Genomic DNA, 23,177 nt, shown 5'->3' on the forward strand with positions numbered 1-23,177 from the left:
GCGGAGCGGCTGGGCCCGTGAGCCATGGGTGCTGAGCCTGCGCTCCGCGATGGGAGAGGCCACAACAGTGAGAGGCCTGCGTACTGCAAAAAAAAAAAAAAAAGATAGCGGTGGTTTCACTTAGGTCTATTGTCAGCACTTAAGAAACAAAACTATCCCACAAGGGTTCAGAATTGCCTCGCCACTAAAATGACCTTGCAGCAGTTCCCACACTGCAGCAACAATTCATAGCTTGTCATCACTTTCTACCCCACATCCTACATTTGGATGAAGTGGCTTGCTATCGTTTTCCAGAATGTGAGCTGGATATGAATGTCACATACCTGATTTGCAGGTCCAGAAGCCCGCCAACCCCTGGGAATTCTACATCGGGACCCAGCTGATGGAGAGACTAAAGCCAAGCATGCAACACATGTTTATCAAATTCTATTCTGCCCACCTGTTCCAGAATGGCAGTGTGTTAGTAGGAGATCTCTACAGCTATGGGACATTACTAGTAAGTGTATGGCTTTTATGACAAACAGGAACTGAAGTACATTTTTGGCTTATGCCTTGCACATACCTTTTGCACTTGGCGCTTTTATTGGAGAGATGGGTGGGGGCAAAGCTCCTGACTTGAAATTTCATTAATCCTGTGCAACCAACTCAGGATTCCACTTTCCATTGTTTCTAGAATGCCATTAACCTCTATAAAAATACCCCTGAAAAAGTGATGCCTCAAGCTCTAGTCCTGGCGTTTGCTATCAGAGTGCTGTGCATGATTGAACAAGTCCACGACTGCGGGATCATCCACGGAGACATCAAGCCAGACAATTTCATACTCGGAAACAGGCAGGTTGCCCTCTTAACACGTCCTTCTCTTACCGTTTCCCCAGCAGCCTTTTATTATCTGTGCTCACGCGGCCTGACGCTTGTTTGTGTTTAATATAGATTTTTGGAACAGGACAGTGAAGAAGATGATTTATCTGCTGGCTTGGCACTGATCGACCTGGGTCAGAGTATAGACATGAAACTTTTTCCAAAAGGAACCGTATTTACGGCAAAGTGTGAAACATCTGGTTTCCAGTGTACTGAGATGCTCAGTAACAAGCCCTGGAACTACCAGGTAGAGAACTAGAGTGAGAGATTTGAAAACATTTCCCTGTATGACACTCACTATAATTTCAAAATGAATTTGGGGATCTAGATAGTTCGAGCTGATCTGGTCTTCTTCTAGCCCTGGATTCAGACGATGCTCCAGGGTTGTTTCCAGTTGTGGACACGTCACACCTCGGGAGGTTTGGAGCACAGTTCAAAGACCACAGCCAGTCCTGGGGGGAGGAGCTGGGAGGACTTGCAAGCGGCTTAGTGTTGTGTTTACCTCTGTGTGACAAAACAAAGGACGCGGTAGCTCAGGAACAGCAGAGCTTCCCAAGATGCTTCCTAGGGAGGTGGCGGGTGATCTGCTGTCCATGGAAGCCTCCAGCAAAGCCTAGATGGGCATTCATAGGACGTGTCAGTGTGGGGTTAACGCACACTTCCAGAATTCTTTAAAAGTGAAATCCTGTGGCTATTTATTTCCTGTGATTTATCATATTTGCTGCATAACTTAGACATGGGAATATACTCAAGTGTAAAATACTGTATTAGTCATCTATACCCATATTTTCTTTATAGATTGATTACTTTGGAGTTGCTGCAACAGTGTACTGCATGCTTTTTGGCACTTACATGAAAGTGAAAAATGAAGGGGGAGTCTGGAAGCCTGAAGGTCTTTTTAGAAGGTGTGTATTAGCATTGGTGCTACAGTGAAAAGAATAAATACAGTAGCATGTTGGGTTCCATCTGGTGGAAAATGGATCTTTGCCACAGAAGACGCATGCCTTGAGAAGTAGGGTGAAATAGCATAACCCTGGGCCCTGGGTGCAGTAAGCAAGTTATTTATGTGCCTCTGTCTCCATTTGTAACTTTTGTGTAACAAGTTGTGTGGAGACATTTCATTGGATCTTCAGTTTCTCCTATGTATAATAGATTCAACATATCCATTTTTTTTTGAATTTTTAAAATTTTATTATTATTTTTTAATAGGTCTTCACTGGAGTATAATTGCTTCACAATACCATGTTAGCTTCTGTTGTACAACAAAGCGAATCAGCCATATGCATACATATGTCCCCATATCCCCTCCCTCTTGAGCCTCCCTCCTACCCTCCCTAATCCCACCCCTCTAGGTCATCGCAAAGCACCGAGCCGATCTCCCTGTGCTATGCGGCTGCTTCCCACTAGCTAACTATCTTACATTTAGTAGTGTATATATGTTGATGCTACTCTCACTTCGCCCCAGCTTCCCCTTCCCACCCCATGTCCTCAAGTCCATTCTCTATGTCTATATCTTTATTCCTGCCCTGCAACTATGTTCATCAGTACCTTTTTTTTTAGAGTCCTTATATATACGTTAGCATCTGGTATTTGTTTTTCTCTTTCTGATTTGCTTCACTCTGTACGACAGACTCTAGGTCCATCCACCTCACTACAAATAACTCAATTTTGTTTCTTTTTATGGCTGAGTAATATTCCATTGTATATATGTGCCACATCTTCTTTATCCATTCATCTGTCGATGGACATTTAGGTTGGTTCCATGTCCTGGCTATTGTAAATATTGCTGCAATGAACACTGTGGTACATGACTCTTTTTGCATTATGGTTTTCTCAGGGTATATGCCCAGTAGTGGGATTGCTGGGTCATATGGTAGTTCTATTTTTAGTTTTTTAAGGAACTTCCATACTGTTCTCCATAGTGGTTGTATCAATTTACATTCCCACCAGCATATCCATTCTTGATGCATTAGGTTGGGTTGAGGTTAGAGTTAAGTCAGATGCAAGAGTGGGATTGCCCTGCACGCTGAAGGCTACTTTTTAAAAAAAAAAAAAAAAAAAAAAAAATTTATAATAAATTTATTTATTGGCTGCATCGGGTCTTCGTTGCTGCGCACAGGCTTTCTCTAGTTTCAGCAAGCAGGGGCTATTCCTGTGATTTGTGGTGCACGGGCTTCTTATTGAGGTGGCTTCTCTTTTTGCGGAGCATGGGCTCTAGGCCCACGGGCTTCAGTAGTTGTGGCATGCGGGCTCAGTAGCTGTGGCTCACAGGCTCCAGAGCGCAGGCTCAGTAGTTGTGGTGCATGGGCTGAGTTGCTCCTCGGCATGTGGGATCTTCCCAGACCAGGGCTTGAACCCGTGTCCTCTGCATTGGCAGGTGGATTCTTAACCACTGATCCACCAGGGAAGCCCTGAAGGCTACATTTTATCCTTCATTTATGCTTTGTCTCTCCAGGCTTCCTCATCTGGACATGTGGAATGAATTTTTTCACGTAATGTTGAATATACCAGATTGTCATCATCTTCCATCTTTGGATTTGTTAAGGCAGAAGCTGAAGAAAGTATTTCAAGAACACTATACAAACAAGATTAAGACCCTTCGTAATAGGCTAATTGTACTGCTCTTAGAATATAAGCGTTCTCGAAAATAAAACATGGACACTCCCTAAAAATCTCTTTGTAAATGCTGGCCTGCTCACTTTGAACCTTGATGTTTCCACATTTATTGTTTATATAAATGTTTCTTAAAAATAAAGCCCACAAAGTATATCCCTGGGACATAGTTGTTACAAATACTTCAACAAAATACACAACACGGTAACATCCCTGCGTAGCAGGCTGACTGGGCAGCTCTTGGGATGCGAGCATTCATGAGAGTAATCGGCAAGTGAACGTTCTCTAAAAGCACTTTTTAAGCACCGACCTGTTCACTTTAAGCCAAAGAGCCAAGTCAGGTTTGTTTGTTTTTTTCTAAATTTGGGGGTTTATATTTGTGTAAAATAAAAATTCCCCAAATATATCTAGCAGACTTAATGTTTTTATGAATTGAATGTGCCTGTCCTTTATTGTACTTGTTCTTCATTGCTACCCATGGGAAATATTGCAGGTATAAATCTTAAGCTTTGTTTTTTAAAAGCATGATTCAAAAGAATATCTCAGGTCTTGAAAATAATCATGTAAGCTCCATGCATCATTAATTAGCTCTGAAATTATAGCAGCCAACTTAGCGTTCATTGACTTAAAGCTGGAAGGGTCCTATAACCTGAATTGACCTTCCCTCCTCTATCCCTCCCTCTTCCCTTAGCACGTGATGAAGACAAATGTGAGGGGACACCCAGTTCAAGAAGACACAGTGACTGGCTTCCGCTTCCACCCTCACTCCCAGCCACCAGGTTCCCCATTCCAGAGACAACCTCAGCCCACGTTTTCTGACCTTTCCAAAAATTATTCCATGAATATATATATATATATATATATATAATGTTTTTTGACAAAGCTAGCATAATTCTGCTTTTTTTCACCTAATGTATGGTGGAGAATGTAAGTACGTATAGAATGGTCTCATTCTTGTGATGGCTGTGTAATATTTGGTTGTATGATATATAGCCATAACTTGTAGTGTAAAATCCTAGAAGCGAAATTGCTGGGCCAAAGGTAAGGGCATTTAAAATTTTGTCTCAGTATTGCAGATAATCCCCCTGTAGGGCTGTGCCAGCAGGGATCAGAGTCTGTTCCCCACACCTCCACCAACAGGACACATCAGGCTTTTTGACCCTTGCCACTCTGACAGGTGACAAAATGGTATTTCCTTGTGGTCTTCATTTGCATTCTCTTCTGAATTAGGCCAAATATATTCATATATTCAAGAGCTATGTGTTTTTTTCTTTTTCTGTGAACTCTGTCCTTTGTCAGTTTCTCACTTGGGATTGCTCTTTTTCAGTTTAAGTTGTAGGACCCCTTTGTATTTCTCCCAATTGGTCATCTGTCTCGACTTAAGATTTCTGTTGACATGAAGATTTTTAATTTTGTTCCGTACTCTGATTTATAAAGTTTTTTAAAGGCTTTTTTGGCTTTTGCATCTTAAAATGCCATCTTCGATTGAGAGAATAAGAAGAGAGTCTTCTAATGTTTTTAATATTAGTACTGATTTAAATACTTAAGACTAAACTTTTGGTTGTTTTAAATCAGATGTCACTTTTTCTTGTTTTTTCTAGCTGGTACTTTGACTATATGAAGACTATTGATTTCTATAAAAAGCTTTTCAGTTGATTCTTTTGAAGTTTCCGAGTAAATAACCATCACTATGAAAATGCCGCTTATTTTATATCTCTGCCAGTTTTTCGCTGGTGATTTTTCTCTTCCCTTCGCCATTGCCCATGACCATGAGAAGAGGGCTAAACAGGGATGGTGCTGGACATCTCTGTCTCCTGCTTTAGAAGGAGCTCCTCCCATGTTTATCCAGTAAGCTCATGAGGCTGGCCTGAGGTAGCCTTTTTTAATCACGTTGAAGAAGTATCCATCCGTTTCTTTTTACCAGTGTGAATCATAACATTATTTCACAGTTTTCTTGCCCCTCTTTTCATCTGTATTGGACCAGCTATATGCCATTCCCCTATATGAATGTACCATATTTTAGTTAAACAATTCTCTATTTAGAGACAATTAGTTTCAGTTTTATTGCTACAAAAAAGTGACTGCAGGTACAAATGTGTCTGCAGGATAAATTAATAGAATGGGATACCAAATATGTTTTATTTTGAAAATAAAGAATGTAACCTATGCAATTGATTACACATACACTGAAATTGGAAGGAAGTTGATCCAGGGACAAGACCTCATCACACAAACCAAGATTAAATTTACTCTTAAAGTGTCAAAAGTGAGCATTGATAAAGCCAGATTTGTGGGATTTTAAAATTTTTCCTCTTGAAAATGTCTGTTTTCAAAGGAAACAAGACTAAAGTAGATAAGGGTGCTATTTTACTAAACTAATAACGAAATGTGTCCATCCATGAAAGGCAGCTGTGGTGCCTTCAGTCTTGGGCAGAGGACACTTGGCCTCGGCTTCCAGCCCCTGTCAACATATCCTGCGTCCCTGCCAGCCCGTTTGCTGTTACTGGATCTTCAGCTCCTATCGCACCCAAGATACCTTCTGTGCCATTCACACCAACAACTTCAACCTGACCAGCGTCATCTCAGCACTGCTGCTGCCCATCTGGTGTCCAGTCTATGCCAGGGGCTCTGCTTACATAAACTTCACAGTCAGATTTCCTAAGCAACAGCCTTGTCCCCAGGGAGGAAGGCTCCACCCAAATGAAAGAAGTTGCTTTAAGCACTTCAGTAAAGTAGGTGGGTTTTTTGGTCCATTTCCTGGTACAAACTACAGTGATCATCTTCATTTCATTATAAATTATACACACAAACACCCAGTTCATCTGCGCAAGGAAATGAGCTCTGCATCTACAGGGTCACCGAGACCGATGCCACAGACATCAGAGTCGGAAGGCAAAGAAACATCCAGCTCACCCACTAAGGAGACTGGAGTTGCCCCAGGGACAGAGCTGCGCAAGGGCCCAGCTCATCCTAAGTGCCCAAACACCAGCTAGATTCAGCCTGGGTTCTGATTTAATACCTCCTCGGGCCAAGGCCTTTCCCATTCATTCTCGGCAGCCCCGCTCCACCTGCTAAGTCCCAGCTAAGAACAAGGCTGGTTACTCCGGAGACTCGGAGACTCCTGTTACCAGTGCCTTCTCACCCTGGATTATATCTGTGTCTAAGGCAACGGTTCTAAAATGTATTTTTTCATGAGACGCACCTGAGACACCAAAAGTGTGGTCCGGGCCTATCAGAAATAACGCTCCGAGATGTGTGGGCAACAGCACGGTATGCAAACACACCTGCGAAGCTGCTTCCCGGCCACTGGTCCCGGGAGTCAGTGTCCCTGGCCCTCCTTTTACCTCATCCCTCCACTGAGTCCATCTGTCCCGTTGGTTCCACTCCGAGCGGCTCAGATGAACCCGTTTCTGCATCGGTCAGGCTGCAGGCAGGCTAAGCTCCGGCAACAACCCACACAGGGCAGCTTAGAGAAGACACAAGTGATTTTGATCTCACGTTACAGGCTGGGATGGGCGATCCTTTACTGGCCCCGACCCTGCTGTCCTCAACAGAAGGCTTCCAGGATGTTTTGATTGCTGTCATATCCCAGCAGAGGTGGACATCGTTCCCACGGGCAAGACCTGCGAGGTGTGGACCCCAGTTGGGCTCACAGCCCACGGGGCAGACACAATCATGTTGCCCCATCCCCCTGCCAGGGAGACTGAGGAATGAAGTGTCCAGCTGGGAGCCCATGGGCCAAAATGTCGGGGTGACTAGTCCCCTAAAAGGCAGAAGAAAGACCTGGAGAAAAGTGGCAATGCTGCCACAACTCCTGCCCCTTGTCCCCTCCCTTGGACTGTGTGCAGCGGCTGAGGTGCTGGCGCCCCCTGGTGGCCACGGGGGCTGCTGCAGGACAGTGGTAACCGGTCCCCAAGAGTCTGACCCCGAGACTTTCCTACTGAAGGGCTCACACTTGAGAAAAAATTACACAACAAAGTTTCCTCCACTGTCGTTTAACACTGAACACGTGGAACAACATACAGGTCCATGAATATGTGAATTCTTCCATATCAAGAAACATCAATGGTATGGAACACTTGACAGCACTGTGTGTGTGTGTGTGTGTCTATATCTGTCTCTATATATCTCAATATGAAACAATTACTAGTAAGTGAAAGAAGCAAGTTCTTGAGCTATATATGATAAATGTCATGACATCCCACTTATGATTAAAAAAAGATTATATATTAATATGCATGATATCCATTTAGTTCCAGAAGGAAAAACAACAAACTCAGCAGTTCCCACCGGAAAGGGGGTGTCAGGTTGTGAGTGGAAGAATGAGAGGGGAAGGGGTGAGGAGAAGGAATAATAAAGAGCAACTTTTGACTTTTTACTATATTTCTGTATTGAATGTTTTACAGTGACCGCATGGTTTCTAATTTTAAAATGCCCATATTTTCAAATTAAAAACATTAAGTTGTCACTCAGCATATTTAACCTAATTCTTTATATAATGATAAATGTTAAATACACAAAGAAATAAGAGAGGTCTGGACGGATGGCAGGACTCCACAAATCCCATGAGACGGGTCAGCAAGGCTCCCACCTCCTGGGAATCATGGTGGTAATGGAATCCCAAACCCTGACGTCAAACACCAGCCTTCCAGGTTTCAAACCAGGAAGCACCATCTGGAACAGCCCGGTCAGCATCCCCCCACCCCACCCTCCTCCTCCCCAGTCCACACGATATTGGGAGGGAGGTGCCAGGTGAGGAAGTAGGGCCCAGAGGTGGGGAGTCAGGCATGAAACCAGCCTGGCCCCAGAGTCCCAGCCCTGAAGCGTTTGCTTTGCTTCGACACCAGGGGTCGCCCTCAGACCAAGGGAAGGGCCCTCCCAGGCCAGGTTCGGTTGCCACGCTGACATGTGACACATGACATGACATGTGACGGCCTCACTGCACTCAGAGCCCTCAGGTCAGGAAGACTTGGTTCCCACCCCCGATTCCCCTGCTCAGGGTAGGGCCTGCGATGAGGTGCAGAAGACGGAGGAGTCCTACCTACCCTGACAACTCTGGAAAGGATTCACTTGCTCACAATGCAGCTGTGATCAGGAGTAGCCAAATTCACAGACAGAAAGTAGAATGGTGGCCGCCAGGAGCTGGAAGGAAGCGGGGTTAGGGAGTTACTGTTGAATGGTACAGAGCTTCATCTGGGGTGATGAAAAGCCCTGGAGGTCTGTTGAATGTACCTAAAATGTGACTGTACGTAAAACTACTGAAATGTACACTTAGAAATAGTTACAGTAGTAAATTTTATGTTGTATATTTTACCACAATGAAATGTTTTAAATAAAATAGAATAAAATGAAATAAATGCCTTTAATTTCCCAGGAGTAGGTCGCTGTACTGAGAGATTTCCAGCTGGGGAAAGTGACCTCAGGGAGCAACTTACTCAACATCTTGCTATACTTGTAATTTAATTAAAGAAACTTTGAGGGACTTCCCAGGTGGTCCAGTGGTTAAGACTCCGCACTTCCAAGGCAGGGGGTGTGGGTTCGATCCCTGCTCGGGGAGCTAAGATCCCACATGACTCACGGCCAAAAATTCAAAACATAAAACAGAAGAAACTTTGAGAGCCTCCCCCAAAAAAGAAGCAATTGTGACAGAATTTGATCTTCACATTCATATTTGTCTTCATTTCGAATAAACACTGCATCAAAAGCTACCGTACTAGAACATGTTCCTTTAGCATATTAAGATATTTTAAATTCATTTAAGTAACACTGTAGCACAGTATTCACTTAATAAAGTAGCAAAATATCATATAAAAATAAATGAAAGCTTTTATACACCCACTGAGAGGATTTACACACGCACAAACACTTGTAAGTGCTCTCCACAGTCTCCTTGTAGATTTTCCTTTCCTCACCTCTATGGTCAGCCCTAAGCATGACCTCAGGAGAGCACACAGAGCTGACCACTCAGGGCAGGGGAGGCCAATTCACAGTCTTATCAGAACACAGAAGAGAACCTGGGCTGGGAAGGTAACCTCTAGGTAGCATCTGCAAACAGTGAGGACAGCTTACCTTGGTTTCCAGTTGTGGATGCCTGTGGCCCTTACAGGCCCAGCGTCAGGCACTGTTTTCAAAACTGGGATTCTTGGGATGTACGTCACTGGGTGAGAAGTTCAGAATCTCCTCCAAGGAAGGGCCTTCATCCTCTGGAGCTATTTCAGACTCAAACATCTGCTGCAGCAAAGCATCCACGGTCTTGTACCCTGGGAGGAAGGAGAGGGGCACATGGGACCTGCCCGTGTGGGTCGGAGGGAAGCACCCAGCCCCGCAGAGCTCGGCTTTCCTGAAGGAGGGTCTCTGAGCCCACCCCACTGAGCTCCCCAGACCCCGCAGGCTCTGGAGACCAAGGAGAAGGTCCTCCTTGAAGGATGGGGGAGGATGGCCGCCTCTGGGGTGGCACACCCCCCCCCAACACACACACACACACACACACACACACACACACACACACACACACACCATCTCTCCTGTGCTGTGTCTAAGTGTACCATACGGTGTCCCCACCAAAGGCCCAGCTGAAATTCAGACAGGTTTGGGTTTACTCAGTCAGTCGTTAATTCACTGAGAATTAATAAAGTACTTAAACAGTTATTAAGGCCCGCATGTCCCGGGCACATGGTGAGGCCCTTGGGAACACAATGGAGAACAAAAAAGACATGGCCCCGCACATGTGGAGCTTCGAGTCTGCAGGGAAGACAGACGGTGACCAGACAGTCACTCAGTGATCAATGTACAGCTGACAGGTGCTGAAAGGCAGGGAAGGAGAGCTGGGGGGCGGGGGTGGGGGGGTGGGGGGGGTGCACAGGAGCACCTGACTTCTCAGGGATCCCAGAGGGCTTCCCTGAGGAAATGTTGCCTGAGCAGAGACCTGCAGGAGGAAGAGCCTTGATTTTGCAAGGTGAGGTGAGAGTAAGGGGAGAAAGCAGCATGTGCAAAGGCCCTGTGGCAGGATGGAGCAGGGGAGCCAAAGAACTAAAGGGACAGCAGGGCTAAAGGGCAGAGGCGTGGGGGGTCCTGGGGGAAGGAAGACGGGCTGAGGTATTGAGGGAACCATGCATGTGGCCCCTAGAGGCCACGGCAGGTGCCCTTGAGACACGGGAAGCCCCTGAAGGTCGGATTTGCACCCTGGAAACATCTCACTGACTGCTGTGAGGAGGATGGATTGGAGGAAGTTTCAAGTTGGGTTAAAACTTACTTTTTGATGCAATTCTAAAGTACAGTCCTTTCAAGGCCCTCCTTTTGTTGTCTCCATCGTCCCCACTGAAGCCACTGTCCTTGGCGTCCACATTGTCAATGAGCTTCCCATCCTGCACTTCTTCCCTTTGGGGAGGAAGAGATGGTGTGAACACAGCCGGGTCCCTCAGCTGAGTTCCCCTCTGTCCTCCCAGCCATGGCCCCATGTCACCCATGTAGCCAGCGAGGGTCCCTGAGAACTGGCACCCAGGACCAGGCTGGCTGCCATGGGGTCTCGGGGGTTAAATGTGATCAGGACCCACCCCGCCATGAACATCCTGCTTCCAAAGTCCATGAGCCGCGTCGGGAAATGCTACTCACTCTTGGACCCCAACTCCAAGCTCTTGTATCTTCTTCTCAATGGCAGTTTCCACTTCACTTTTTTCTAACGAATATGCCACAAAAAACGCTTCCAAGATGAACGCTATGAAAATACTGAGAAAAAGTAAAAGGCAGAGGGTTTTACATCGAGTCAGCCATGGTCTAGGTGATGGGAAATCACGGCTCCAAAGAGTGTTCAAGCCCAAATAAAAAGGCCGCCCATCTTTGCAAAGAAAACACAACATGGGGAAGAAACAACAAAATGTCTCTCAAGCATCAGGCACAACTTTCTTTCATGCGGAAAATCATTCTTCCTCTACATCGTTTTTAAACAGTGACTATTAAGAAGAAAATAGAGGGGGTGGGGTTCCGATTCACAATTTTTAAAGGTTTACTCCATTTATAGTTATTGTAAAATATTGGTTATATTCCCAGTGCTGTGCCATATATCCTTGCAGCTTATTTTATACCTAACAGTTTGTACCTCTTAATCCCCTCCCCCTACATTGCGAAAATATGGAATGCCTCACCAATTTGCATGTCATCCTTGTACAGGGGCCACATTAATCTTCTCTGTACAGTTTTAGTGTATGTGCTACCAAAGTGAGCTCGAAAATACAGTTGATTTTAAGGGGAAGCTTAGGCCACATAATTGGTGGTAGAAAATTCTCCATGAATATCTCGTGTTATTGCACAGTCTAGGTCCTCTGAGCAAAGGCACTGACAGCCAATTTAGGGATCTATTGGGCTGGCCCAAAAGTTCGCTCGGGTGGTCCGTGACATAGAAAAACCCAAACGAACTTTTTGGTCCACACGATATGTGTGTCTCCAGATATGCTCCACAATAGTAAAGCTTACTGTTACTTACTGTCTCCTCCCCAGCGACCACTAGGGTAGCAAAGACTTCATTTTGCCCTCCCCGGAGACTTGCTTACGTTCGAGAGTAAAAATAAGGTCTTTCCCTTTTCCTCATTTTGGAGTTCCCCTCCTGCAATGCAGCCCATCCAACTGGCCCTCACCTCCTGGTGCAGTGGGGATTAGGGCTCAGGGAGCTGCCCCAAGTATCGCTCTGGCGGCAGCTTCTGCCATGAGGAATAAACTATCTTTGTCTCGGACCCAAGGCATCACACTTTGTCAGTATATACACATGACGTACACGCACACTGACCTGCGACTTGTGAGTAGGGAATCCCAGTTCCTTCACCACTTCTGACCTCAGCCCAGGGCTGTCACCATACTCGCATGCTTTGGGGGGAAGAGCTGAAAAACCCCTACAGCTTTTCACATTGCCTCGGCCTATCCCAGCATTCTGGAAACCTCTCTAAGAATCACTCAGAAGCATTCCTCTCTCGTTCCCACTACATATTCCATTCAGACGGTGCAGGACAAGCAGCCCTGAGCAGTTCCTCCCCTCCCCTTCCTCTGCTGGGACGTTCTTGAGCCAAAATCAACAGGATGGTGGCCAAAGCAGCTCTGATGTGACAAGGAAGGCCCGGGCCTGGGCTGTCACCCCAAGAATTGTGGGCCCCGGGCTCTAAGAGGGATACGACAACCAGAAAACATTTCTGGGTGGGGGGGGGAAGAAAAACAGGGATAAAGGGACTCAAATTCAGGTCCCACAAGGAACAGGGGAGCTAGAATCAGAGATCGATAAGCAGGAAGGAAAGCCCTCTGGAACGGTGAGATGTCATAGCAGCTTTCAAACGGTGCCTGAGTTCTCCCCGGAAGAGAAGTCAGGACAGAACTGGAACCAATGAAGAAAATTAACCAGTAAGCACATTTCCATTCTACCTGTGCAAGGACAGGCGAGGACCGGAGCTGGATGACAAGGAAATTCACTCGTATAGGTTCTAATGAGTCCCAGGAGTTGTGCAGATTTCAGCAAAGGGTGGACACAATTCACAAGGACGTTCTAAAGGTGATTTATCCCACCGGGGAAGGGTAGGGAGACCGGCCAGGACCCCAGAGCCCTTCTGACCCAAACAATTGGCGAGGCTATGAGATGTATACTATATACTGACGTGCATGGCTGGCTGACACTGAAGAACACAGACGTGAACAAAAGTAAGATGCCTCCCTTCTGGTGCCTTAGCATCTAGCAGGGGAGATGGGACCCACCCACAATGTACTCAAGGGTGGCGCCAGGGAGGAGGGAGGTGCGAGCAGCTGTAGATCTGAGGGGGGGGGATCTGGAACGGCCCACCCGGCAGGAGCAAACTCACTTAACAATGAGGATGACGACCACTACGTGGAAGCCGATGAAATACAGCTTTGACGCCTGGTGAGTCACGAGGGCAAAGCCATCTGCGAGGAGTGGGAAGCTAAGGAAACAAGCGTTCAAGGAGCCGAGACCTAATCCTCCCGGAAGGTGCTCTCAGCATCCCCCGCCACACCCACCTCCTCGGAAAGGATATCGTGCCACTGGTTAACCACGGTGAGCTCTGTCAGCAGGATGAGAGAAGCAGCCAGGTCATTGAAGTTGTTCCTGCAGTACCTGCTTCGGGCAAACGCTGAGTCTTTTAGGGCTGGGTTCCCACACACCAGGGCATCAGGACTGGTGGAACTGGGGTCAAAGAAGTGCACTTTGCCGTGGAACACTTCCATCCCGACGATGGCAAACACGTAGTAGACCACCTAGGGCGGGCGGCACCAGGCACAAGTGGGCAGGTGGGATGAGGGGAGGCAGGAGGACGCAGACACGGGTCAGCCTGCGACAACGGCCGGCAGAAAGGGCTGCGACCCTCATTCTGGGGATGGCTTTCCCCACGGCCACAAGTTCCAGCAGCCTCAGGAACAGGGTGGGATGGGTCAGCCCACTGGCCACTGGGCTGTTCAGGGACGGGGGCACGGCCAGCTGGACCACACCTTGACCTCTGCTGTGGTCTCAGTTTACAAAGACAAAATGATGCTGTTAGCAAGTTAGTGGGTTAAATACTCCATAAATAATATCAATAGTTAGGCCTCTAGAGAAAAAAAGAATAAATTTGGATCTTTATCTCATTTGTTTTGTTGTTTTTTGTTTTTTTTGGAATTTTTTGGCCGTGCCACGTGGCATATAGGATCTTAGTGCCCCGACCAGGGATCAAACCCGTGCCCCCCGCAGTGGAAGCGTGGAGTCTTAACCACTGGACTACCAGGGAAGTCCCGTTTACCTCGTTTCTTATATCAAAATAAATTCCAAAGGTGTCAAAGAGTTAAATGTAAAAACCAAACTATAAAGGAGCTAGAAAAAAAATCAAGTAGAGAAAAGCCTTATAAGCATGATATAAAACTGTAAAATAAAACATCAACGTAATTAATTTAAACTTTCAGACAGCCGAAAAAATACAACAGAAAGCCTTTATTTAGGAAAAACAAAAACAAACAAGTGATGGATGAGGAAAAATAACTACTCTGTATACAACATACCAAGGGCTTATTTCCCTGATCGGCAAAACGCCCCTTCAAATCATATAAAAAAAATACAGGGCTTCCCTGGTGGCGCAGTGGTTGAGAGTCCGCCTGCCGATGCAGGGGACACGGGTTCGTGCCCCGGTCTGGGAAGATCCCACATGCCGCGGAGCGGCTGGGCCCGTGAGCCATGGCCGCTGAGCCTGCGCGTCCGGAGCCTGTCCTCCGCAACGGGAGAGGCCACAACAGTGAGAGGCCCGCGTAACGCATAAAAAAAAAAAAAAAAAAAAAAAAAAAAAAAAAAAAAAAAAAAAAAATACAACTAATAGAAAAATGGACCAAGGATATGAATTAAGCTGCTTATAAAAAAAAAATAAGCATAAGTGGCCCAAAGAACATGGAAAACACACTCAGCCTCTGGAATAACTAAAGAAATGCACATCAAAGGGACACAGTGCCATCTTCTCACCCATCAGATTGGAGAGTATGGAAATGTTTAATAAACCCAGCTGTGAGGGGTGCAGAGAAACAGATGCCGCACACACTGGCATTTGGAATACACAGGGAGCACATCTTTTGGAAGGCAATTCGCCACCACTGATCCAAACTGTGGACATATTTACCTTGTGACCTAGCAGTCCCACTGCTAGGAATGTACCCAACAGAAACACTCACGAAAGCAAAGACACACACAAGATGGGCTTCACCCCATCATCTGTGATGGCAAAGAAGTGAAATCTCTAGTGGTCCCTCAGTGGGACACTTTTCATCAGAGCAGAACTCACATGGGTGCATGTGTCCTCCAGGACATGTGACAAAGACATTGGGAAGACATTGGATAGAAAAAAGTTGTGCAATGTTTGGTACAGATGATCCCATTTGACACAACAATAAACTGGATACACATACATCTGGAAATGACATGCCTGTTGTATGGATGGAAATGTTTAGGAAGCGTAACGAGAAACTCTTAATAATTGTTGCCTCTGGGAAAGAGGCACGTGGTGGGTGAGAATGCGTGACCTGCAGTCCATCTTTCATTCTTCTGTACTAATTGAATTGTTTTGTTTTGTTTTTTTTACCACTTTAACAGAATAGAAAATAAGTACCCTGTAGCAGATATTCAAGCTTCCTCATCCATAGCATGGAATCACTCCTCGGTGGGGGGCCCAGTCCCCTCACAGCCTTGCGTGGCTACGTTCTTACCACTGGGCTTCTGGAGGAGCAGGTGGGCTTTCTTCTGAGCAGAACAAAGAAGGATCTGAGGCCAGGGCGGCAGAGCCATGCTCTGGAAGGAGCCTACACCCCTGAGACCCACCTGTTGGCTAGGAATACCCCCCTGGACCGTGGGTAAGGAACACACTTTGACGAGATTAACCCACTGAGGTTGGGTTTATTACAGCAGCCAGTGTACCTGGACGGCTATATGCCCCATGTTTCTACACACTTGATATTTCTAAAAATAGCTCCTAGAAACCCCTTGAATCTCATTGACTTCATCTCCCTTTCTTTCCCTCACTTAAAATAAGGCTCACAGAGACCTGTTAAGAATGAACATCTTATCGCTTGCTTCACATAGAACAGGAACAGAACACTCACCAAGACCAGACCGCCAAACGTCAGCATCGTGGGGCCGATGTTAATTAAGGTGGTCACGATCACCCGGAATCTGGGATAAAACAAAGTTTCGGACACAAGGCAAAGGGAAGATGTAAGTAAAACTGACACCACACTAGCATGTTTGGTTTAATGCCCCTCCCCCCAGTCCTGGATCTGTGCTGTAAATGCTGTCAGGAATCTGCCTTTACAATTTTGTCAGCATCAGTCCATCTACTGAACTGAGGGGGGAGTTAACTTGAGTTTCCCCTGAAGCAAAAGAAAGCAAGACCGTTTTTAAAAACGTAAGAAAGGTAATCACAGAGTTTCACTAGCAGGACACAGGCGGGTATTGAGGCTGAAAAACCATCCACCCTCATCTGCTTTCTTCCCCCAACCTTTTTCTTCATCGAAAGTTCAGCCTGGGGCTTCCCTGCTGGCGCAGTGGTGGAGAGTCCGCCTGCCGATGCAGGGGACACGGGTTCGTGCCCCGGTCCGGGGAGGATCCCACATGCGGCGGAGCGGCTGGGCCCGTGAGCCATGGCCGCTGAGCCTGCGCGTCCGGAGCCTGTGCTCCGCAACGGGAGAGGCCACAACAGTGAGAGGCCCGTGTACCAAAAAAAAAAAAAAAAAAATTCAGCCTGTATTAAAGCTGACCTGGAGACTTAGCTGACCCGGCCTGCTCCCCTACTTATTTTGTGGGGGAACATGCCAGTCCTCAGATGGAGGCACCCCACACACTCCTTGAAAGGAACCTGGCCTATCCAAAACAGGGTGGGTTTTTCTGGGTTTAGGGATCAGACTCCTAGGTTTGCATCCTAGTTCTGCCTCTTTCTAGCTGTGCACCACTGGGGGAACTACTTAACCTCTCTGAGCTTCATTGTCATCACCCAGGAACTAAAGATCATTAAAGCCCCTACATCAAGGGTTGTTGGAGGGATTTAACAAGACAATGGTTAGCACACTCCGTTAGCATTAGCTGCCATCATGACCACTGTCCAGTCACCAGGCTGCAGGCACAGTTGAGGGACCACGTCGCAGGGTTGAAAGTGACGGACAGAATCCCTGCCCTCAGAGAGCTGCACTTCGGGGCTCTTGACCACCTTCTCAAGCTCCCTGCCCCTCCCCACCGCCCCCAGAGAACCCAGGTCCTCTATACAGGTTATATCCTGGGTTCACAGCTGGGTGTGTTTATAGTTAGTTCCCAGGCAGGGTGGTTTCTGTCAAGCCCGAATATAGGGAACTGCCCAGGTGCAGCTGTTTCCCATGGCTTCATCTTTACCTCTGAACGCTGACAATGATCCGTAAGAGCCGGAGTATTCTCAAAATCAAGACAATATCCAGTATCTGCTGACTGTTGTATTTTCTCGCTGGAAAAAGAACACAACCATCTAACATTCCGGTTTCGGAGCGCCTCTGGCTTGTCCCTTTTATGCAGTGAGGTCTGAGACTCTGTGGGTCCTGGGGAACTATGCACTTCACTTCAAGAACAGGGTGATGGCTCTGAGCCATGAGGAAGTGAGGACTGCCTTCAACCAGTAACTCCCCCCGCAAATCAGCACCAAGGTGAGCATCCCCTCCAGCCCTAAAACTAAGAAGCGTGAGTGTAGGAACAGGCTTCAGACCATAATCAAGAACTGACTGTGGATCCCGCTCTACAGGACGCATTTCAGCAAGCCGTTCCTCCCCCCAGCATTCATTTCATAGTCATGTTAAGAAGCTTCTCTATCTCTAATAATCCCCTCTGCCATCTACAGGAAGGAGTGTGCAGGGCAGTGGCGGCACATGTAGAGGAGCCAGAGGAGGGTAGAAAGGAGAGGGTGGTGAGTGGAGGCTGATGAAGAGTTCCTGCTACAGCTGGACCCTGGGTTGGGGGCCAACACGGGCAGAGGGTCAAGGATGAGCCCTGAGATCAAGGGCAGTTTGGAGAGGTGACCAGCTGAGTGTTTGGTGTGGTGATACCTACAAATGAAATCTCTACCATATAACCAGACACAGACAAAGCTACCGTCCCTCTCCAGAAAGCGGAATAGTTTTACTAATTCTCCTGTGTCCCCACTGCCTCGCCCCAAACACCCTAATGGTACACCATGGATGTTCTACAAAGTTTACTGATTGAACACCCGCTCCCGGGAGGCGGGGAAGCTGAGAGCCGGTGACACTGACCTGACTGAATGGTGGTGTTGGCCACAGTGGCCACCAGGGCTGCAATGATGATCAGCGTATCAAACCTAAGATTTGGTGGAGAAGCAACGTCAGTGAGGAGTCACGGAAAAGGCCTGTCAAGCTCGGGATACAGTGAATCCCGAGAAAACTCTGAATCCAATCTCTTATGCAAAGCAACGATCCAGCCATCAAATTGATTTCCATAACTTTTAGGACAGCAGGTACAAAGCAAGAAACACTGTGTTTGATCATTTACTGGCTGTTCCAATGAACCATCGAAGGAAATTTGTAGGAATCAGCTAATTCATATCACTCTGTCTTCCAACATAACTATATACTTGCAAGAATACTTTGACACATTTTCAGAATACATAGTGTAATCTTTCTCGGTATTCATCTTACTAAATGCATTGCAACTTTATTTATTTATTTTTATTTATCTGGCCATGCCATGCGGCTTGGGGGATCTTAGTTCCCCTACCAGGGATTGAACCCACACACCTGACAGTGAAAGCACAGAGTCCTAACTGCTGAAGTGCCAGGGAATTCCCTGCAACTTTTTAATTAAAGGGGAAATTCATCATGCCGTGACTTTTCTCACAACGGCGCCACTGCCTTGGATAACACTGGTCAGCTGGCCACACGCACACCTGAGTGAGTTTCTTGGCACTGGGAGCAGTGACCACAGAGATCCAACCCTGCTAAACTGTGCACTACCCGTGATGGCTGACATTCAGTGGTACTCAAGATGGTTTGCAGCATGTGGGTGATGGTTTAAGACCAGGAGGTACAGAGCCTGGAGCAGAGAAGGTCACAGGAGAAACATCCAGCCCGGGAAAGAACTTGCTAAGGGTCCTCATCGTCCAGCCACGCAGGCCAAGTTTTCCAATAACAAGAGTAGGGAGTGGGCCGGGCAACCATGGAAGGAATTGTCTCATTGGGTGCAACATTCTAAGATCCTTTCCAAATTCAAGATGCCGTGATCTGTGATTCTAATTTTAGCCAGTCATTCAAACTGACATCCTAAATGACAGCTTTGACAACCAGATGTTCCCCTGCCCTCAAGATTTCATTATAAGAAGCCTTGGGCTTCCCTGGTGGCGCAGTGGTTAAGAATCCACCTGCCAATGCAGGGGACACGGGTTCGAGCCCTGGTCCGGGAAGATCCCACATGCCGCGGAGTAACTGAGCCTGTGCGCCACAACTACTGAGCCTGCGCTCTAGAGCTCACGAGCCACAACTACTGAGCCCACGTGCCACAACTACTGAAGCCTGCATGTCTAGAGCCCGTGCTCCGCAACAAGGGAAGCCACTGCAATGAGAAGCCCACGCACTGCAACGAAGAGTAGCCCCCGCTTGCCACAGCTAGAGAAAGCCCACGTGCAGCAACGAAGACCCAACACAGCCAAAAATAAATAAATAAATTTATAAAAAAAAAAAAAGAAGTCTCAAAACTAGGCAGATGGAGCTTGAAACACTCCACAACTTTATTCCCCAAAGTGTGACAGAAAGCCCCTCTCTTCACCCACGGCCTCCTCCCCAAAACACAGACTCACCAGTTCCAGAACTGCTTCCTTCCAAAATAGGCTCTGGGTTCGTACGTGTACAATTTCAGGAGAATTTCAATAATATAGAGAGAAAGGAAAAGCCATTCTGCGTAGGAAATTAAGGGGTTTTTCTCATCCAAAGCAATGAATATGGCATTTATTAGAATGATGACATCATAAACCCAGACAAAAATCCTGCCAGGAGGGAAAAAAGAAGATTCTGTTACCATACATTTCAGTAAAAAAAAAAAAAAAAAAAAAGCAGGTTCAGAGCCCTGCAGGAACTACTGTGTTTCCTGTCAGTGTGATGAATATGAGATACTCACCACCCCCCATCCCACCAACACACACACACACACACACACACACACACACACACACATACTCACTCAACATGGAAGGAAAGGTTCCACCATGGTTAGGGCTCTGAAATTCACCTGCCTCTCACTGACACTGGTACACTGGTATAGCCTTTCCCACCAAGGAGAAAATGAAGACAGAGTGAGGGGGAAGAACAGAGGCCTAGTTTACCCAGGTTCGCCTTTTGGGCACGGTACCTGGATCAGATGAAAAGCTGGGTAGAATCAGGGGGCAAGGAGAAGGTTTAGGGCTTAGCCCAGGACCATTACACCTTGACTACTTGACCCTGGAAAATTAACATCCTTAACTCAGAAAGCTTCTGAAAAACTCTTTACTCCTATTGCACACAAGTCTTCCAGGGGACTGGCGTGCCCCACTTTCTCACCAAGTCTGGGGTGAAAAGGGGTGAAAAAAATATGACAGTTGGGCTCTGACTCAACTTCTTAATTACAGAGCAGGCTGCCCCTCACAGGCATCTGTGCTCTGTGCTCCAGAGAATCCTGAGTGAACCCTGGGCGTGACCATGGGAAGCAGGGGAGCGGGGGCTCCTACCCTATTGTCCTGGGGAAGCTGCAGACTCTAGGTCTCAGCCCTGGATGCCACATGTGGTTACACAGACATCCACTGTGTGAAACACACCAGTAGTTCAATATTGAGATGAATGGAAAGGAGCCTCTACATAAAGGGCCTTCGTAAATATACAATATGGGAGCTAAAAGGGATGTTTACGTACATCATAGGCTGGGCTACTTTCAAGGACTTCTATATCATTCACATTTTTTTTTTAATTTTTGAATGTTATTTTATTTATTTTTTTATTCAGCAGGTTCTTATTAGTCATCCATTTTATACACATCAGTGTGTACATGTCAATCCCAATCTCCCAAGTGAACCATTCACTTTTATGAAACATTAAATTCAAAGAAGGCAAGAGGGGAGCCTCTGCTGATAGGGGTGTTCCAGGCCACACATAGTAAAAATAAACTCTCCAACCAGGATAAAGGACTCTTCTGGAGTCCATCTACTTGGGAATAAAAGAATTAATTGGCATTCTTCTTTTTTTTTTGGCGGTACACGGGCCCCTCACTGCCGTGGCCTCTCCCGTTGCAGAGCACAGGCTACAGACGCACAGCCTCAGCGGCCATGGCTCACGGGCCCAGCTGCTCCGTGGCATGTGGGATCTTCCCAGGCCGGGGCACGAACCCGTGTCCCCTGCATCGGCAGGCGGACTCTCAACCACTGCGCCCCCAGGGAAGCCCTAACTGGCATTCTTAACGGTCATTCCAGTAACTCTAACTCACATCTACTTACCAGATACTTAACAAAATGCCATATTTGACATCAACTTCCTAATGACTCTGATGGGGCAGGAACTTCCTGAAATCAGAGAGTGGTCAGCTTCCCTGGCTCAGAAAGCACAGCCAGTCTGTGGCCCTTGAGCATTAAAAAACAAAAAACACCGAAGAAGGAAGCATAATCTAGAAACCTGTCCTCTGGCTAAGGTTAAACATAGCAGAACCATTTCCATGCCTTCCCAAGAAACCAGAAGCAGTGAGCAGGGGAATGGTTTACAGCTTCAGTGATGAAACACATGCAGTCCAGACAGCATTGACAGATTCCTCTATTTTCAAAGCAATTTGGGAGAAAACCGGCCCCGTCTCACTTGCCTGTGCCGAACCGTCTTCTGAACCAAGAGGCTTGGGGACGACTGGTATACCCGAGGCATCCAGGCTTCCAGCGGGTGTCTCTTGATGTTGATGGTGACCACCTGGATGTTGAGGAGGTCAGCCAAGCGTAGAAAGTTCATTTTGTCTGCAATGAAAAAAGGACCCCCAAATACATGGCTGCTGTGACACTAGGGTTCAACGGGTGAAACAAAGCCAGCACAGACTCTTGGATCTGCGTTTCACAGGTGAAGATATGAAGCCTCAAAGGATGAAGGCCCAAGGCCGAGGGGACAGTGAGTGGCACAGCCTCCCGCTTGTCCTCACTCAGACCCTGAGCCAGCCCAAGGCAGCCAACCCAAGCATGTGACTTCGCCAGCTCACAGACACCACTGCCTCACTCCCTGCCTTCCACCTCACTCAGCCATCACTGCTTTCAGTGTCTGCCTGACCTAGCTTTCCAGGCTCAACCCAACCTCCTCTTCCTTCTCACGAAGCCTCCAAGGTAGGCATAATCCATACCCTTCCCCTTGAGACCCTGTGTTCTTCTCTGCCTACCCTCCCTCTCTGCCCCTTCTCAAGGACTCACTCAAAACAACAGCCTCCATACAAGTTGGCCCATCACCCCGGGCCAAAGTGCAGTGGGCACTTTCTTGACAGCCTGGACCCACCCAACTGCGGAGGTGATGCTCTTGATCTGCTGAATGCCCGGAGCCGGCAGGCTATTCCCCATCACCCCATGCGCCTCTCCCTCACCACGATGCTGACCACGCATCCACTAGGCTGGTTCTCAAATCTGTTTATGCGTGAACCTCCTGTTACATACAGCTCAGAGAAATATCGATCACATCAATGGATGAAATCAGGTTGTACACAGAGTGTTACTGCTCCTTTGAAAACCAAGTTGAATGCTTTGCAAACTTTAAAGAAATGTGTGCAATAAGTTGCAGGTACAAATCAGGTATAGCTGAGACAGCTGTTAAAGACTGGGGTGGAGTTTTTTTGGGCATTTTTTTTTCTGAAGGCAGTTGTTTTTTAAATTTATTTATTTATTTTTGGCTGCCTTGGGTCTTCGTTGCTGCGTGGGCTTTCTCTAGTTGCAGAGAGCAGGTGCTACGCTTCGTTGCGGTGCACGGGCTTATTGTGGTGGCTTCTCTTGTCGCGGAGCACAGGCTCTAGGTGCGCGAGCTTCAGTAGCTATGGCTCGTGGGCTCAGTAGTTGTGGCTCGCGGGCTCTAGAGCGCAGGCTCAGTAGTTGCGGTGCACGGGCTTAATTGCTCCAAGGCATGTGGGATCTTCCCGGACCAGGGATCGAACCCGTGTCCCCTGCATTGGCAGGCAGATTCTTAACTACTGCGCCACCAGGGAAGTC

At 47.2% G+C, this 23,177-nt stretch overlaps 2 protein-coding genes and 1 pseudogene across 2 annotated transcripts in view; 1 reads left to right on the forward strand and 2 right to left on the reverse strand.

Moving 5' to 3' along the window:
* The window catches only part of BUB1 (BUB1 mitotic checkpoint serine/threonine kinase), a 43,738-nt gene extending 39,852 nt beyond the window's left edge, over positions 1 to 3,886 (forward strand). Inside the window, exons 21-25 of the mRNA XM_032653482.1 lie at positions 335 to 496; positions 674 to 831; positions 931 to 1,105; positions 1,657 to 1,763; positions 3,314 to 3,886. Of these exons, the coding sequence (XP_032509373.1) occupies positions 335 to 496; positions 674 to 831; positions 931 to 1,105; positions 1,657 to 1,763; positions 3,314 to 3,509 (798 nt within the window). The 3' untranslated portion in view covers positions 3,510 to 3,886. The remainder of the gene's footprint in view (positions 1 to 334; positions 497 to 673; positions 832 to 930; positions 1,106 to 1,656; positions 1,764 to 3,313) is intronic.
* Positions 3,887 to 7,845: 3,959 nt separating this feature from the next.
* The window catches only part of LOC116764375 (two pore calcium channel protein 2-like), a 43,183-nt gene continuing 27,851 nt past the window's right edge, over positions 7,846 to 23,177 (reverse strand). The window contains exons 10-20 of the mRNA XM_032652957.1: positions 21,809 to 21,953; positions 19,791 to 19,976; positions 18,235 to 18,299; positions 17,351 to 17,438; positions 16,072 to 16,141; positions 13,497 to 13,716; positions 13,305 to 13,395; positions 11,083 to 11,196; positions 10,724 to 10,848; positions 9,541 to 9,731; positions 7,846 to 8,613 (exon numbers count right to left, since the gene is read on the reverse strand). Of these exons, the coding sequence (XP_032508848.1) occupies positions 9,586 to 9,731; positions 10,724 to 10,848; positions 11,083 to 11,196; positions 13,305 to 13,395; positions 13,497 to 13,716; positions 16,072 to 16,141; positions 17,351 to 17,438; positions 18,235 to 18,299; positions 19,791 to 19,976; positions 21,809 to 21,953 (1,250 nt within the window). The 3' untranslated portion in view covers positions 7,846 to 8,613; positions 9,541 to 9,585. The remainder of the gene's footprint in view (positions 8,614 to 9,540; positions 9,732 to 10,723; positions 10,849 to 11,082; positions 11,197 to 13,304; positions 13,396 to 13,496; positions 13,717 to 16,071; positions 16,142 to 17,350; positions 17,439 to 18,234; positions 18,300 to 19,790; positions 19,977 to 21,808; positions 21,954 to 23,177) is intronic.
* LOC116764855 lies at positions 11,593 to 11,693 on the reverse strand (annotated as a pseudogene).

Source organism: Phocoena sinus, chromosome 13, assembly GCF_008692025.1.
Source record: "Phocoena sinus isolate mPhoSin1 chromosome 13, mPhoSin1.pri, whole genome shotgun sequence".
NCBI lineage: Eukaryota > Metazoa > Chordata > Mammalia > Artiodactyla > Phocoenidae > Phocoena > Phocoena sinus.